The sequence below is a fragment of the Trichosurus vulpecula genome, chromosome 4 (genome assembly GCF_011100635.1).
Source record: "Trichosurus vulpecula isolate mTriVul1 chromosome 4, mTriVul1.pri, whole genome shotgun sequence".
NCBI classification, from domain to species: Eukaryota; Metazoa; Chordata; class Mammalia; order Diprotodontia; family Phalangeridae; genus Trichosurus; species Trichosurus vulpecula.
In genome coordinates, this window is record NC_050576.1 from 289,971,904 (window position 1) to 289,988,118 (window position 16,215).

At 36.3% G+C, this 16,215-nt stretch overlaps 1 protein-coding gene across 1 annotated transcript in view; it reads left to right on the forward strand.

The window, feature by feature from the left end:
* LOC118847132 (receptor tyrosine-protein kinase erbB-4-like) overlaps positions 1-16,215 on the forward strand; it is a 118,597-nt gene that overhangs the window by 45,810 nt on the left and 56,572 nt on the right. Inside the window, exons 2-3 of the mRNA XM_036755724.1 lie at positions 9,833-9,988; positions 11,937-12,012. Coding sequence (XP_036611619.1) covers positions 9,833-9,988; positions 11,937-12,012 — 232 coding nt within the window. The remainder of the gene's footprint in view (positions 1-9,832; positions 9,989-11,936; positions 12,013-16,215) is intronic.

Sequence of the window (16,215 nt, forward strand, 5' to 3'; positions counted from 1 at the left end):
ATCTTCAACCCTACAATAAGTATGAGAGTTGATTTTTTTCTTTTCTCTTTTCTTTGCCCAGGAGGTATGTATATTGTAGGGGGAAAGGCAGAAATATAGGAGAGAATATCATTTGAAACCAGCTTTCCTGAAGCTGCTTGTTATTAAGAAAGCTTGTGGTTATTAGGATGAAAACAGGAAAATGTCCTCCTGCCAACTTTAGAGATTAATGTCTGTGAGAGCTGACTGCTGCTTGAAATTTCCTAGCTTCACATATCTGTTTGATGATACTGTCACATGGTCTGGATGTGGGAAGCATGATTTATTATCAGAATAAGTCAGGTCTCTCTTAATGTTGCTTTAGCTTCCCAGTACTGAGTGGATCAACTGTTTTCCCTTAACTTGAAAGATATTGGTGCATTTTATATTAGAGAATGAATAATCTTCCTAAGAATAAAAGAAAAGGGTCATTGAATTGACTTCCCATAAAGATGGAGGTTATATTTTTTTCTAAATTCAGAAAGATTATTATTAAAAAATTTGCACGAAACAATTCTAACAAGAGATTAAAACTTCCATTTCAACACTAATCCTGAGGTAGATTTCAGACAAACTTCTGAAAGTCAAGGAGCCAGATTACCTCAAGATAACTTATATTGATTTGCTCTGATAAACCTTTTAAGGGATGAAAATGTTAAATAAAATAAAATAGGCAAGACTTTCACAAAAACAATAAAAGGTATAATAAGATAACTGGTCAAGTCTGAACAGTTTTGGATAAAAACTATTGTATAACTATTCAATCATGAACTAGACAAAAGCCCCCAAAACACTGTTACCCAATAACTCCCCTCTGGTACTCAGTGACAAATGACTGATACCTTGCTTACAGAAATGCTTTCTGGGTGATAAAGTAAGGAAGCAGCACACACATTTTCCAGAAAGGAAACCTCAAGAGCCAGACCTACAGTCTACTATATTCTGACTGAACCTGGGTCCAAAGTTAAGTTTGTGCAAACGATGCCTTGCTTTTATTTTGTGCCCTTTGGCTTTATTGCTGTGTGGACGTGCCCTGTCGTACATCTACTATTGCAGCAATTCTGATATTTTAGGAGTCTGTTCTGCTGCATTGCGGTGCTTCCTGAAAACTCCAAGGCCTGCCTTTACTCCAGGGTATCAGGACACAGGTTCTTCTCTTCTGAATCCCAAGGTATTTTGATTTGCTAGTATCATATGATGGCTCATTTTATTTTATGACATTTTTCTGTCAGAAAATGATCGATTATAGTCTCAGGGCATTGGAGATGCCACTTCAGATCTGAAGAGATTGCTTCAAAATAATCAATAACCCCTGCCCGAATAAATACTTCATATAATCTTGACATTTCTTTCTCTCCTAGATATTGTTTCCAAGATCCTCATGTGTAAGAGACTGCTGATAATTTACATATTTATTGAATTCTTTTTAGATTTCTAAAAGGTAGCAAATGTAGTTTTTTTTTTAATTTACATTGTCCACTGCCCCATAATGCAGTCTCTACAGATGGACTTTTAGTAAGCATGGTATTTTTGATGGTGAATACTTTAAAATGTATTTTGCTTTCTTATCTCCATGTATCAGATTTGATTATATATCCCATCATCACCATCATCATCACCATCATCATCATCCATAAATGTTCCTTTACTATCCACTATCTCTGTGTTATACAAGTAACAGAAATAGGCTAATGAGTATGGGTACTTCATAGGGTAGATAAGATGCACATTATTACCAAATGGTGCCTACATATGTGGTGAGGGAAAGACTCAGCTTCATACAAAAGGAAATAATTTTTTCCTTTAACTCCGATATATTCCAAAAGGCTCGATAACTTTAAAAAAATCTTGATGAGAAAAATATGTTGTTGTTGTTAGTTTTGTGGAGTGTAGGTTCATTCCCATGATTCCAATGGTGAGAACTCCTGGAATCGATGCTCTCTCCAATGCTACAAACAGCAGGCCATCTCTAGCTTAGAGTTGTGGAGATTTGCTTAGGGAAATCCCTATGACACAGTTAATACAATGTGTGGCCAACCTGCCACTATAAAATGGCAGTTACACAGAAGAAATTTATTGTATAGTGTTTATATGTATTGTCATAAATATTTGGTGAGAACACCATTTCTTTACAAAATAGATTTTTTTGTTCTTTTTTGACATCACTCTTAAAAGGGTACAAACCTACATCAATTTCAGTAATGAATTTGTTCATCTCCACAATAAGCTTTTGCATTTGCGGTAATTGTTACCTTGTGGTCTAACTAAAGCTGTGTAGTCATGAGGACTTCCTAGATTAATGCAATGAATCAGTATTAGAATTAGCAGCCCAGGACTGGAGTCTGTCAGAGCACAGAGCCTGTGGCCGCTGGAGCAACTAGCCCGGAGGCCTCCAACCCCAGGCAAACGCAAGGGCACCAGACCAAACCAGCTGTGAACAACAGAGAAATACAGCCAGCACACATATCTGGGAGACTGCTGGGAGAATGAAACACCAGAGCAGAAACAGGCCCAAGGTGGAAGTACCGGCTGCAACCTGCCGGGATCAAGCCCCTGGCCTCTCAGCCCAGGACTGGAGACTGTTGAAGCACAGAGCCTGCAGCTGCAGAGGCAGCTAGCCTGGAGGCCTCCAACCCACAGTCTAAATGTTTGATACTCACCTTCTTGAACTCCTGGGAACCATGATGTGCAGGTAAAATGGCTTTTATCCCTCCCTTGAATAAACCGAGAGAATAATACCTCAGGAGAAACATAGAAGCCAGAAGGGGGCTTCAGTAGCAAGAGAAGTGGGGGAGACAGTCCTTCCTGTGGAGGTGAAAGGACACTAGTGCAGGAAGAGAGATGTCCCAACAGCCCTCACCTTAGCAGAACAATGAGAGTAACTGAACCCCAGTGGGTGGAGCTAACAAACGTCAATACCAGGAACCCAGACTAGGCTTTACACAGTCAGGGGAAGTGGCAGACACCAGCACAGACAAGAGCTGAGAGGACTCATCTATTGAGTAGTCCTGGGGAAGAGGAGACCCCCCCCCAGCAGCCAGATAACCCCTCTCCCACACCTCACGAAACCAGAGGCTGTAGAACATAAAGCCAGTGAGCAGACCCACAGATTCCAACACAAGAAACTTGGGACAAAGTCCCCCTGAGCCTCAGAAACAGAGATCCACTTTAGAAGCCCAGAGGAAAAAAAAACCATGAAAAAACACAATAGGAAGTCAAAGACAATTGATTCATATTATGGAGACAGGGAAGACCAAAATACCAATTCAGAAGAGGACAGCATGGATACTACACCCACATCTGAAACCTCGAAAAGGAAAGTGAACTGGTCTCCAGATCAAAACGCATTCCTGGAAGAACTCAAGGAGGACTTTAAAAACCAAATTAGGGAGGTAAAAGAAACAATAAAAAAATGGGAAAAAAATTCAGTGAGGAAAACAAATCTTTGAAAGGTAAAATCAGGGAATTGGTTAAGGAAAATCAGAATATAAATGGAGAAAATGTTTCATTGAAAAGTAAAATCAACCAAATAGAAAAGGAGATAGAGAAGATAAAGGAAGGAAACAAAACATTAAAAATTAGAATTGGGAAGTAGAAGCTAATGACTCTATGAGACATCAAGAATCAGTCAAACAAAATCTAAAGAATGAAACAATAGAAGAAAATGTGACATAGCTGATTGGAAAAACAACTTACCTGGAAAATAGTTCCAGGAGAGACAATCTAAAAATTATTGGTCTACCTGAAAGCTATGATGAAAAAAAGAACCTGGACAGTATCTTCCACGAAATCCTTAAGGAAAATTCCCCGGAGGTCCTAGACCCAGAGGGTAAAATTATCAGCAAAAGAATCCATCAATCACCCCCTGAAAAAGATTCCAAATTGAAAACTCCAAGAAATATTATACCCAAATTCCAGAACTACCAGGTCAAGGAGAAAATGCTGCAAGCAGCTAGAAAGAAGTAATTCAAATATCATGGAACTACAGTCAGGATCACACAGGATGTTTCAGCTTCTACCTTAAATGACAGGAGAAATTGGAATATGATATTCTGAAAGGCAAAGGAGCTTAGACTACAACCAAGGATCAAATACCCAGCAAAACTGAGCACAATTTTCCAGGCAAGGAGATGGACATTCAATGAAATAAGGGAATTCCAGACCTTCCTGATGAAAAGGCCAGTGCTCAATGGAAAATTCGATCTCCAAATACAAAACTCAAGAGAGACATAAAAAAGGTAAAAGGTGGGAAAAAACCCTAGTTAATCAATAAGGCCAATTAGTTACATCCTGATATAGAATTGTTTTGTTTTATATATGTTTTATATATGTGTATATACATATATGTATATATATGTCAATCTTCAGAATTGTATACTTAATTTGACAATTGAAAGGGATATTCTTAGACTTTGGGCATCAGTATAAAATAACAGATATAATGATAAAAATATAATTAAGAGGTATAAAGGGATGGTTCTGGGAGAAGAGGTACGGAAATAGTAGAAAAGGGTAAATTACATCACATGAAGAGGCACAAAAACATATTGCAGTAGAGGGAAAGAAGAGAGTGAGAAAAGCAGTATTTGAGCTTTACTCTCTTCGAATTTGGTTCAAGAAGGGAATAACATACCCTGATAAGTGTAGAAATCTAACTTGTCCTCCAGGCAGTAGGTGGGGAAAGAGGAAAAAAAGGAAGGGGGAGGTTGGTCAGAAGGGAGGGAAAAAGTAGCAAGGGGAAAATGGTAAGATAAGGGAGGGGAATCAAAAGGGAAGGTAAACTGAGGAAGGCAGTGATCAAAAGCAAAACTCTGTTGAGGAGTGGAAGGGGAAAGGGAGAAACAAAAGCATAAATGGGGGGGATAGGATGGAGGAAAAGACACAAATAGTAATCATAAATGTGAATGGGATGAACTCTCCCATAAAACGGAAGTGGATAGCAGAATAGATTAAAAACCATTACCCTACAATATGTTGTTTACAAGAAACACATTTGAAACAGGGGGATACATACAGGGTAAAGGTAAAAGGCAGGAGTAGAATATATTGTCCTTCAGCTAAGATAAAAAAAAAGCAGGGGTAGCAATCCTAATCTCAGACAAAGCAAAAGCAAAGATTAGGAGAGAAGCAGAAAATTGGGAGAAAATCTTTACAACTAATGTCTCTATAAAATATACAGGGAACTGAGCCAAATGTGTAGGAATACAAGTCATTCCCCAATTGAGAAATGGTCAAAGGATATGAACAGGCAGTTTTCAGAGGAAGAAATTAAAGATACCTATAAGCATATGAAAAAATGCTCAAAATCACTACTGAGTAAAGAAATGCAAATCAAAACAACTCTTAGGTACCTCATCTCTCCTGTCAGATTGGTTAAAATGACAAAACAGGAAGATGATAAATGCTGGAGAGGATGTGGGAAAATTGGAACACTATCACATTGTTGGTGGAGTTGTGAACTGATCCAGCCATTCTGGAGAGCAATTTGGAACTATGCCCAAAAGGCTATAAAAACGTTCATACCCTTTCACCCAGCAATACCACTTCTAGGGTTGTATCCCAAAGAGATCACACAAGTGGTGAAAGGACCTGTATGTACAAAAATATTTATAGCAGCTCTTTTTATAGTAGCAAATACTTGGAAATCAAGAGGATGCCCATCAATTGGGGAATGGCTGAACAAGTTGTGGTATATGAATGTAATGGAATACTATTGTGCCATAAGAAATGGGCAAGATACAGACTTCATAGTAACCTGGAAAAACCTTCATGATATAATGCTGAGTGAGCAGAACAGAACTAGGAGAACATTATACACAACCAAAGATGTATGGATTCTGTGATGAGTAACCTTGATAGACTTAGCTCTTCTCAGCAATACAAGGTTCAAAGCCAACTCCAAAGGACTTATGAGGGAGAGAGATATCTATATCCAGAGAAAGAACTATGGAGACTGAATGCAGATTGAGGCAAACTGCTCTCCTTTTTTTTTTCTTTTGTTTTTTTTTTGGTTTTATTTCTTCTTTCTCATGATTCATTCCATTGGTTGTCATTCTTCTTTACACCTTGACTATTGTGTAAATAAGTTCAATGTGAAGCTATATGTAGAAGATATATCAAATTCCATGCAGTCTTGGGGAGAGGGGGAAGAAAATCTGGAACTCAGGAACATGTGGAACTGAGTGTTGTAAACTAAGAATAAAAAATTCTTAATAAAAAAAGAATTAGCATTCTTCTGTTTCTATTATGAATTCCACTTGCAAACCTGTCACCTTCCTTCATTAAACTTAAGATGACTTCTTTTTGTTCACCTGCTTTTTTGTCACCACTATTTCTAATAATCTTATAACTCCTTAATAAAATAACATCTTGACTTAGAAGGGACTTGTATATTAGTGTATATAAGTGATAAATGGAATTCAAATGGTATTTTCTAGTGGGGAAAATGAAGCAACAATCCTAATAACATTATCGTAGAGGTATTACAAAGTCAGAGTCAACCCAAGTCTCTTATTTGCACTGTCTCAGATCAAGTCAGCAGATATCAGTTAATCAAGTTCTTATTTAGCTTCTACTGGGTCCCAGACACCATATGAGGTGCTTCAGAGACAAAGACAAAAAAATGAGGGTCTCTGCCCTCAAGGAACTTAAATTCATCGTGTACAAATCTCTAACGCATAGACCAGCAGTCTAATGGTTCCTGGTAACCCAGAGGATTTTAGGTAGAAGGTGGTGATGATAGAGTTTCATTTTCCAAACTAGTTTTGCCACAGAATACTTTTGACCTTGAAATATATTGATGAAACCTATGGATGCTGATTCAATGAAGAGATTGAGGAGGAATTGGTCTGATGTTATGGAATATCTCCAAGATAAATGGAAGTTAGAGAAATTTTGAAGCAAAATACATATAATGAAAACTACATTCATACTAAGAAATTGTTGTACATAAAATCTTATGCACATTATTTTAGAAGGGAAATATTAACATAAGAATATTCTTATAGAACATCTATTCATATCACAGGTCTATAGAACATCTATTCATAACAAGGTCCCTGGAAATATACATTGGGAGACAATGAAGTTAAAGTTTTTATTACTTACTTATTTAGGCATGCATTCTTTTTTAAATAAATATTTACTGATATTTTCTATTTCTTACATCATTATAACTATTCTAATCCTCCCTTCCCCACCCTCTTCCAGACAGCCATCCCATATGACAAATAGTATTTTTTTTAGAGAGGAAAAAATAATGGGCATACTTTCATGTTTTTTGGGGGGTATGGAAAATTATGTAGAAATTGGTAACAACGTTACTTGCAGCTACTATGGCTGTGTAAGGCCAAAAACACCAGCACACAGGAGGGCTGCTAGCACAAGTTCTTTGATCTGCTTTTCTAAGGAAAGCAACTTTAAGGGGTTAATAATCTAACTTTATTTAAAGATACATGTGTCATTCACTTAGTTCGGGGGGAAATCCAGCACCTTGAACTTCAGAGCAAATACAAACAGAAATTACAAAGAGAGAGGATGACACAAATCAACAGACAGGCTTCTGTCTGACCATAGCAATACATACATAGTTACCAGAGAGAAAGAGAGAAGCACCAACATCTGGGTTTTCAAAGCCAGGGGGCTCTTTAATGGCTACCCAGAGTCTCATCTGGCCAAATCACATGAACCCTCTTCCAATGAGTGAGCCCCAAGCAAAATGCTAACCTCAGAGTATATATACACTTCTTCAGGGTCAGAGGGCATCAAAACCATGCAACTCAAACCCATGTGACCTGGGCCTTCTTGTGACTTAAGCAGGTGATCAAAGACTCTCGATTCAATCAAAGACTCTTGATGGAAACAAAGGCATGACTCAAAGGCACTTGATTGTCTTAGTACTGAGAAGCATTCCAAAATAAAAAAACAGCAAAAAGTCCCACCCTGCTTGCCATTACAAGGTTGTCACCTGGTATCCTTTAGTTCTTTTTACTGTAAAGCAAATGCATATATGAATCAATAAAAATAAATCTTGTTGTTTATTATAGTATGTCAGATGGCTGAGGCTATGTCTACAGGATAAAATGGAAAGGATGCCAGGGTTTTTCAGATCATATTCAGAATTTAGAGTTAGTAATGCTAAAGTGACTTGCCCATGGCCACACAATTAGTATATGTTGAGGGCATGCCTCTCTAATAGAAGATTTAGTCATAAAAACCCTTACACTGCTGAATAAAGATGAAAATATACATTGTAATTCTTGTCAGTATTTAAGAAGTACTTTTTCTGATGGTTCCAAACAATTAGATTTTAATATTCCTGTCACTTTAAAAAGCACATATTTGGTTTTTATCCTCAAATGTAAATTATCTAACTTTGATGAAACTTAACATCAGAATGTTGTCCACAGCCCTGATAAAAAGGTGGAATAAAAAAAAATGTGGCTTTTCTTTTTTGCTCCAAAACCAGTTTTTGAAATTTGATAATATTTTACTTAAAATCATGAAGTTTCTTTTACTTGGAAGACTTAATGTTTCTTTAGCAGGTGGAAGGAACCATATATTTTTCAGATTCTCTACCTTCTAGGAATTTACTATTTTGAGAGGCCTAGAGAAAATAAGAAAAGCAGCACATAAATCCTCAAGTCTGTGTTGATTTCAGAAATTTAAGAGTATTTGTAGATGCCACCAATTCATGGGGTGTCACAGCTGCTGACTGATTGGATCGTGTTATGCAGTATCTCTTATCAGTGTTGTTTATCAGGCATTTATACTGGGTTTGAATTATGATGTCATCTAAAGCAATCTTCTGTTTTTTCCAATGGCTGGTGTGTGGTCCATAATTGCTTGACCTATGTGATTTATGTGTCTGTTTTCTACAGCTTTTGTTTTGATGTCAGAAATTGTTAATCCTTCAAAGTCCCATAGCTCTAATGTTGACTGCCAACAGCATTGATTTGCAATTGGCATGAGGGCATACTTCACCTATTCATATCTTTATAATAATTCTGTTACATATTGAGTGATGTCTGTTGCCACTGAAATCCACTGATACAGGGACTGGATTGCCTTTAATTATTCTCTCACCATTATATCATCCTCCACCTTTTTTCATAGCTAGTTGTACTTCTTTGAATTTTCCAGCTTATATGTGCTTTTAATCATCTTATTCACCAATGGGTTTTAAAGAATGACCTTATATGTTTTCAGAAATCAGTATATTAAAAGATACCTTGAGGGTAATTATAAAACGTGTAATTTCAACTGTAGATTTTCATAATGTCTACTAATGTCATAGAAGTTTCTTTATGAAATTATAGGCCTCTAACACCCTAAGTGGCCCATTCTTTTTAGCATAATTAATAAGCTTAAACTGTGGTGGTGATCTTGGTACTGTAAAACATCATGTAAACTTTTTATTTTGTTATTAAATGCAGGAGGTTAGTCTTCCAACTGGAAAAAATGATTAGGATGCTATAAGATGGTCAACTGGGGTGTTATCGGTTAAGACACCTGGATGATACATTAGTGAGGCTTCTTGGAAGAGTCTGTATAGGCTAAGAGAAATGAACAAACATTGATCCCCATATGTAGGCATCATATACTTCCCTATATGATATTAATGGAAAAAGTCAAGAAACATCTGAGGATTTATTTTTTTCCACAGCTTACTGAGAATTTTGAAAATAGCCAGCCTTCATGCTTAATTTGGGGGAGATCAAGTCCTTTTAAGAGAAGACAAAATCAATCTGTTATAGAGGAGAAAAGAAAACACTGAATATAACTAATGATTGTTTGGGATTGGCTGTTTTTACAGGGAATGATGTACCTGGAAGAGAGGCGCCTTGTTCATCGAGACCTAGCAGCTCGTAATGTCTTGGTGAAGTCACCAAATCATGTGAAGATCACTGACTTTGGTCTGGCCCGACTCTTAGAAGGGGATGAAAAGGAATATAATGCTGATGGAGGGAAGGTGAGTATTGATGTTTAAAAGCTAGACTAATAAATATGAAGTCTTTGAGTACCTTTCATTTGGGTGTTTTTCTTAGTAACAAAATAAAAATTAATTCTCTGTGATACTCTCTTGACTCTAGAGGCTTTTAAATCCTGCCCTCTATTTAGCTACTCTTTTTTAATGTTGTCTTTCCCCTTTGGGATGTAAGCTGCTTGAAGGCAGTTTCAGCTTTTCTCTTTGTTTATATTTGTATTCCCAGAAGCTGAGCACATGTATGGCCCCCTATAAATGCTTAATAAATGCTTGTTGACTTGTGGATAGGATTTTGAATTGGAAAGCAGATTAGCAATCTCCTCTCCAACCTTCTCATTTTATATATGGGTACACCGAGATCCAGAGAGGAGTAAAATCATATCTAAGGACACATAAGTGCTAAGAGCTAGAACTTAGATTACAATTTTGATTTTCTGACTGTAAATTCAAGGCTCTTTTCCCTGCGCCAGACTCAATTTATTTTTTAAAAATCATATAGATATATACAGGTGTTTTAAGGAAAACCAGTTATATATCCAACACATGCTACGTGTATATTTTTAAATTTATGCACTTTTTAAATTATACTTTCCCAGGAATTTTGTTGTTCAAGTAGCAGGCTGTAAAATTTTAAGCAAGTGATTTTTTTTCCATTAAAACTTCCTATAAATGTCTTTATAAATGCAAGATCCCTTTAAAGGTCAAATTAATACACTTCATAAACAGTGTCAATCTTACAACATTGTTTTACTTTTACCCTCTTCTGTTCTAGGCTAATGAGAATTAGCACAAAACAAATTGAATATTTATAGTTTGGATTTCAAGAGCTTGATACTTAGGAATGTTAAATCTTAAGATCACATAGCAAGATTGCACAGAAGGCCCCAGAAGTGCATAAATCATATATCTTTACTGCTCTTGAGTATATGCAGCTGTAAAGTTTGTCTAAAGTAAGATTCATTACAGCTTTAAATACCTAGGAACCTTTAAGTCTTTATCAAGCCACTTACGATTTAAACCTGCTTCCTTAACTGAGTGTCCTCTAGTCCATAAAGTGTGCTAAGTCCTTGCCTTTGGGGAAATTACCTTCCACATGGGTGCTGTTCCCTTTCCTTGAATGCTATGATTCTGTCAGAGAGTTACCTTGATGTCACCTTGGTGATTAGCCAACCACTTATGATTTTAAAGTTCTGTTTCGTTTTTAACTTCAAACTGCATAGTACAAGTGTTTATATTTGTCCCAGCGAACTTAATTATATTTGTTATGCAATTCTTCTGAACATATATAGAGACAATGCTTCTGACCCCCAGCAGGAAGGTGTATATTCTGACATGTTTTCCAAACAATGGTGCTGAATTCATGCTAGATATTCTATTCATTTACTCTTGTCCGGCTTCTCTTCTGAACAGTCAGTATTTTCCAAGATGGTTAAATGGGATAAGGGCTAAAGATAAGGCTACTGTTCTCTAACTTAAACTGGAGAAGAGATTAGAAAATAATCTAGCACATCCAGACCAGTTGGAGGGCAAGATAAAAGGTTTAGAGGCTATTAGGATCTCCAGAAGACTCCAGTACATAGCAATAGACAAAGTTTGATTAACTTTGCAAGCGTAAAAAAAGGTATTTGGATTCAGTGTTGTGAGTTTACCATACTGGATGGATGATATTAGCCTGAGATTATATTAACTGGTGCCTAATATATTTTGACTTTGTATTTCTTACAAAGCATAGGCTCTATATTCTCCTGGATGATATTACATTTTATTTTATTAAGTACCCTTCATCTATGCATTTGTTTTCTACCCTAGAAAATAAATAGAACTATGTAGATGGGAGTAGGTATGGACTAGTTAAAACAATCAGATTTAGAGAAGGAAAACAAGATTGCCTTTTTATGTAATTACAAAACTCTCATTTCTTCATTTCTTTTAGATGCCAATTAAATGGATGGCCCTGGAGTGCATCCACTATAGGAAATTCACCCATCAGAGTGACGTTTGGAGCTATGGTTAGTAAATTTCTGATTGTGATTTAAGGCTTTAGGGTTTTCAGCTTTTCCAAAGCCAAGTCATTTTATTGTGCTAGTGGTACATATTTATTAAGCCTCTTTTCCTAAAGGAGTTAAGCGTTTTCTCTTCCTTACTTTTTTAAAAAATAAATCTAAATGACATCTTTACCTGTCTTCTGTGTTATTTCCCTGCTCACTAAAATGTAATATTGCAGCCTCCCTGCTGAGCTGTCTGCTGTTAGCTCTAGTCTGGTAGCACTTTGACTGATCATTGTGACAGAGAGGGAAAAAGAAGCCTCCTTTAGTTTAGGCACAGATTCATGGAATCATATGGCTCAAGGCCATAATTTTCAACAGCTCTTTGAAAATCCAACTCTAAAAGCAATGAATGTCAAAAAACATTTTCTAGCTTATGGAAGTTTCTGTACTACAGTCAGATAAAAGGGAATTTGTCCTAACAGAACAAACATGGAAGAGAATGGGGGAGGGAATAAGGAGGGAGTTGGAAAGTGAGGGAAAGACACTACTCACTACAGACTTGGTTTTAATTTCACAAATAACTTTGGGAGCAATCAGAAAGGTCAGATGATGTGTAATCGGAACTGAAGCTTAATGGATTTTTAAAAACAGGACATTTATTTAATTATTCTTAACTATGATGTCAGAATGAACTGCTTAGCAAGCCAAGAATTTTTGCCACTAAAGTCATTTCAGGTGTGAGCAAGGATAGGGTTCCCCCTTCCATAGTGAAATCATGCTACCCAAGGCTAACACTTTACCATCAACAGTATGTTTACCATCAACAGCATGATGTCCACTTTACATTAGAGCATGTGGTTGAAAGCCGGATCCATCTGACTATTGCTATGGCTTGATATTTCATGCCCATCCTAACCCTTTGGGGACTACTGAAAATAACTATTGATAAGTAAACTGATTTGCCTTCCTCACTCAGACAAGGAGGGGGAAAAAGGAGGAATGTGTCAATGATATAACTTTAACTTTCTTTGATGTGTATAAGCCATTAAAAGTTATATCATCTTCATGCACCCCTAATTTTGCCATCTCAGTTTGAAAATACAAACTTCTGTTCATTTGTAATTTCTAAGAGTACTCCAGGAAATGCTTGACAAAATATGTTTGCTATATGGCAGTGAGAAAAATGAGGGAGAATACAGATCTATCACATGTGTGTATACATATATATGCATATATATGTATACACACACACATATATATATATATACATACATATATACACACATACACATGTAATATTTTACCTGTATCTCCCTGTATGTGAGGTGACAGCCTGCTAAATATTTTTATAAGGCTTCAAGCAAATTTTAAATGACCTTTAAAGGAAAAAAAAGGAGACAAGATGTAGGGAAAGCAGTCACATTTTTAATATTAAAGTTTGTCTTTTGGGAGAAATTCTGTTACTTGTGCTACATTATTTATCTTCATATTGAACTGGAAAATCCCGGGGGCAGGGGGAGAGAGGGAGAGGGAGAGGGAGAGGGAGAGGGAGATGGAGAGAGAGAGAGAGAGAGAGAGAGAGAGAGAGAGAGAGAGAGAGGTTAGTGTGTACTGTTTTGAAACACAGCACAAACTATTAAACCAAATCCATAAAATGCTTGAAGAAATATCATCAGTGATTGCTGGAGACTTCCAAGACAGAGAAAGTCACATATAACCTTGTTCAGCAATGCACATTGTGGAAAATTGCTGCTGGGAGCATCTTTATTTTCGTGAAAATAAATATGTATCCACCATGATGTGTCTATATCCTTAAATGATAAAAAAACAGTAGCGGTTTTATGCTTGTTTACAAGTTACTCGGTACATGACTCCCCTTTTACATAAGCCTCCTGTGTTTAACCTCATTTAACCTCATTGAGGCATTATAGGAATTTATCACTGGACATAGGTGGGACACTTCAAAATGTTCCTGTTCAGGGCCCTCACTTTATAGAATACTGAGGCCTATAAAGATTAGATGACTCACAGAAAGTCATATTGGAAGCAAATATCAAAAAACAAAACAGAACAAACAAGAAACAAAAACAAAAAACAACCTCACTTAACCTTCTGACCCGAGGCTGGTCATTTCTTTTTCGTCGTGCCACTTTTTCAACCTCAATTACCATGGTAATTGGTAATTGCATTTCATGTTTCTGCTATTTGCTCAGCATTGTTTGTTCAGATTCTCTGTATTCTTTCCCTTGCCAACAACATCCACTCCAGTGGCTTCAATTATCACCTCAATATAGATGATCTGAAAGTCTCTTTTGACTCTCCATTTTCTCCCAGAATTCCAGTTCCATATTTAAAACTTCCTGTTGGATGTTTCTACCTCAATATTCCGCATACCTCAAACTTAGCATACTTCAAACTGAATTTCTCATATGGTCACCCTTTCTATTTCCTTCTCTATTTCTGTTGATGGTACTGTAACCCTTTCAGTGTCCCAGACTAAAAAATTTAATGTCATTTTGAATCCCTTTTTCCCTTTTCATTGTCACCACAGAGTACCTTATATCTGTCTCTTCCTTTCCATCCATACTGTTGCCACTCTTGTTCAGGGCCTTATCATCTCTTACCTGTATTATTGTAATAATAATAATAATATTAATAATAACAATAATCCTACTCAGCCTTCTTGCCTCTAGTTTCTCCTCTCCAATGCATCCTTCACCTTTCTCCCCAAGTAATTTTCCTAAAATACAGTTCTGATCACGTCTTTCTCCTTTGCAAAATGTTTCTGACTCCCCATTGCCTGATGGTAACTATTAACTCTGTACACTAAAATTTAAGAAGCACTTTTAGTAGAGTACCTATAATTTCTTAAAAATTTAGAGCTAGACTAGGCCATGTGAGGAAATGTCAAACTGTGACATTCACACATTCTGGTAAAATTAAAGCATAAAGTTTCTTATTAACAGACAACCACCATAACAAACCAAGGAGATCTCAGCTCGAACAAATAAATGATTGCTGTTGGCAATGGAAATGTAAACTTGGCTCTAATTAATAGATCTGCTAATAGACATTTCCTGTTAATAGACTAAGCATTCTTCCCCCGCAACTTCCATTTCAGAATTTACCAGTCTTAATCCATTTGAAAAATATACATATATCTTATGAAAAACATTGTTAAATGTGTCCTTGTTTATACTGCAAATTTACATTTGTGAGGTGGAAGGTTTAAGAGTCATCTTATATGCATAGTAGTATATATGTTACAAGTTAAGTCTGGTCTGTAATTAATGTCGAGATCAACTAATTTTGACAGCAACTGCAGACTAATACTCACTGTGTATCTGCCTTTCCAGATGAAATCAATGTTTTGGTAGTTGAGGGAAGTAATTTTCCATTGGTTAGAGTTAGGTTTATGATAAGGATAAAGAAGATTTTTCTCTTCATTTATTAAATAGTCATTTTTAATCACCTACAATATGCAAACCGTAATGGTAGGTGATAAGGGAAATACAACAAATATAACTAAACCATTGCCCCTGTCTTCATATAGCTTATCATATTGTATCAGGGAGGATATAACACAAATATTATATTCCTGGCACAAAGTAATCATTTAATAAATGCTTGTTGGCTTTTTGAAAAAAAATTATATACTACATAATTATTATGAAGTAGTTATACAAGATCTATAGTTCAGAGTAGTATTTAACAGGAAAGCAGAATGCTATATGTTATTGATGGAAGGAAAGCTCATTTATAATTATGCAACCAACGAAAGCTTCATGATAGAGGAGGCATTTCAACTATCCAGAATTTTCTTCTTCTTCATCTCTAGATCTAGCTTCCTTCAAGTTCCAGCTTAAATCCTACCTTCTCCAAGAAGCCTTTTCTGATCTTCCTTAATTCTAGTGCCTTCTCTTTGTTGGTTATTCCCAATTTATCCTGCATATATCTTGTATTTACATAGTTGTTTACACGTTGTCTTCCCCATTAGACTGTGAAATCCTTGAGGGCAGAGACTGACTTTTGTATTTCTTTGTATCCCCACAGCTTAGCACAGTGCTTGGCACATGGTGGGCACTTAATAAAGGTATATTGACTGACTGACTAGACTTCTTTATCATATCTCAATGCTTAACTTCCTTATTCACACTTGTTCTGTTGGAACAACACATCTATTGATATATTCCTTTATTGATTTGTCAATGACACTTTATTCCC